Raw genomic sequence first — 1,080 nt, forward strand, 5'->3', positions numbered from 1 at the left:
CGATATTTCCAAATTTTTCAAAAAAGTACAAATAAATTATTAAAGAAAGTAAGTTCTTTATTTATTTTTATTTACATAGGAGAGTATATTTATCATATTACAGCTTTTAATTGAGAAAATAGATAAAAATGATGATTTAGGCAATGTAATATGAAAATATGGGTGAAAATGTCAAAAAAATGAAAGAGAGTGACGTTTTGCACAATAATATGAAAAGGTAGGATCTTTTATGTTAATTACCCTTTTAATAATTTATTTGGACACATTTATATTTTTTTAAAAAGTTTGGGAGTATAATTGCAATTTATTTTTTTAAATTTTTTTTGTTTTATTGAAATAGGAATGTATATTTATCATTTTACATTTTTTTTATTGAGAAAATGACATTTTTCGCAATGAAAGATGAAAATAGATGTGAAAATATTAAAAAATAAAATGTAAGAATGTTTTGCACAATAACATTGAATGATATGAATGTTTTATACTAATTATCCGTTTTCTCTTTTAGCCCCATTTTTCTCATAATACATTTTTCTCCCAATTCTTTTCAATCACACATTTTTAAATAAAATAATATTACATGCAAAAATAATTTTTTTATTTTTTAATCACATATTTTTCATCAATTAAATATTTCAAAATACATTTTTACTAAAAAAAAAAAAAAAAAGGGAAGCAAACATTGACTTAAGTTTCTCTCAAAAGATCATGGACAATAATTGAGAAGTTGCAGATATCTGAGCGAGGAACAAATGAATTAACAAGTCGCAAGCGAATATAGGCCCCTACCCGCCGACCTACAAAGAGAGTTGGGAATAATGAAATTGATGTTAAAAAGAAAGCAAACAACACTATCATTTGATGACTTCGTCTCTCATAAAAGCCTTGTTTGGTCCGATTATTTTTAAAATAATTTTTTTTTTATTTTTAATTATATATATTTTTTAAAAAAAGCATTATACGCAAATTTAAAACATTTCATTATTATTTAATTACACATTTTCCATCAAAATATTATTTAAAAATGCATTATTTTCAAAAAATGGGTTTCAAAAATTTCAAAAATATGATCTTTAGAGT

General features: G+C 22.6%; 1 protein-coding gene across 1 annotated transcript in view; it reads right to left on the reverse strand.

The window, feature by feature from the left end:
• Positions 1-687: 687 nt before the first annotated feature.
• LOC111372338 (homeobox-leucine zipper protein HDG11-like) overlaps positions 688-1,080 on the reverse strand; it is a 6,922-nt gene continuing 6,529 nt past the window's right edge. Inside the window, exon 11 of the mRNA XM_022994631.1 lies at positions 688-797. Within this exon, the coding sequence (XP_022850399.1) occupies positions 688-797 (110 nt within the window). The remainder of the gene's footprint in view (positions 798-1,080) is intronic.

This window comes from Olea europaea, chromosome 2 (genome assembly GCF_002742605.1).
Source record: "Olea europaea var. sylvestris chromosome 2, O_europaea_v1, whole genome shotgun sequence".
Taxonomy (NCBI): domain Eukaryota; kingdom Viridiplantae; phylum Streptophyta; class Magnoliopsida; order Lamiales; family Oleaceae; genus Olea; species Olea europaea.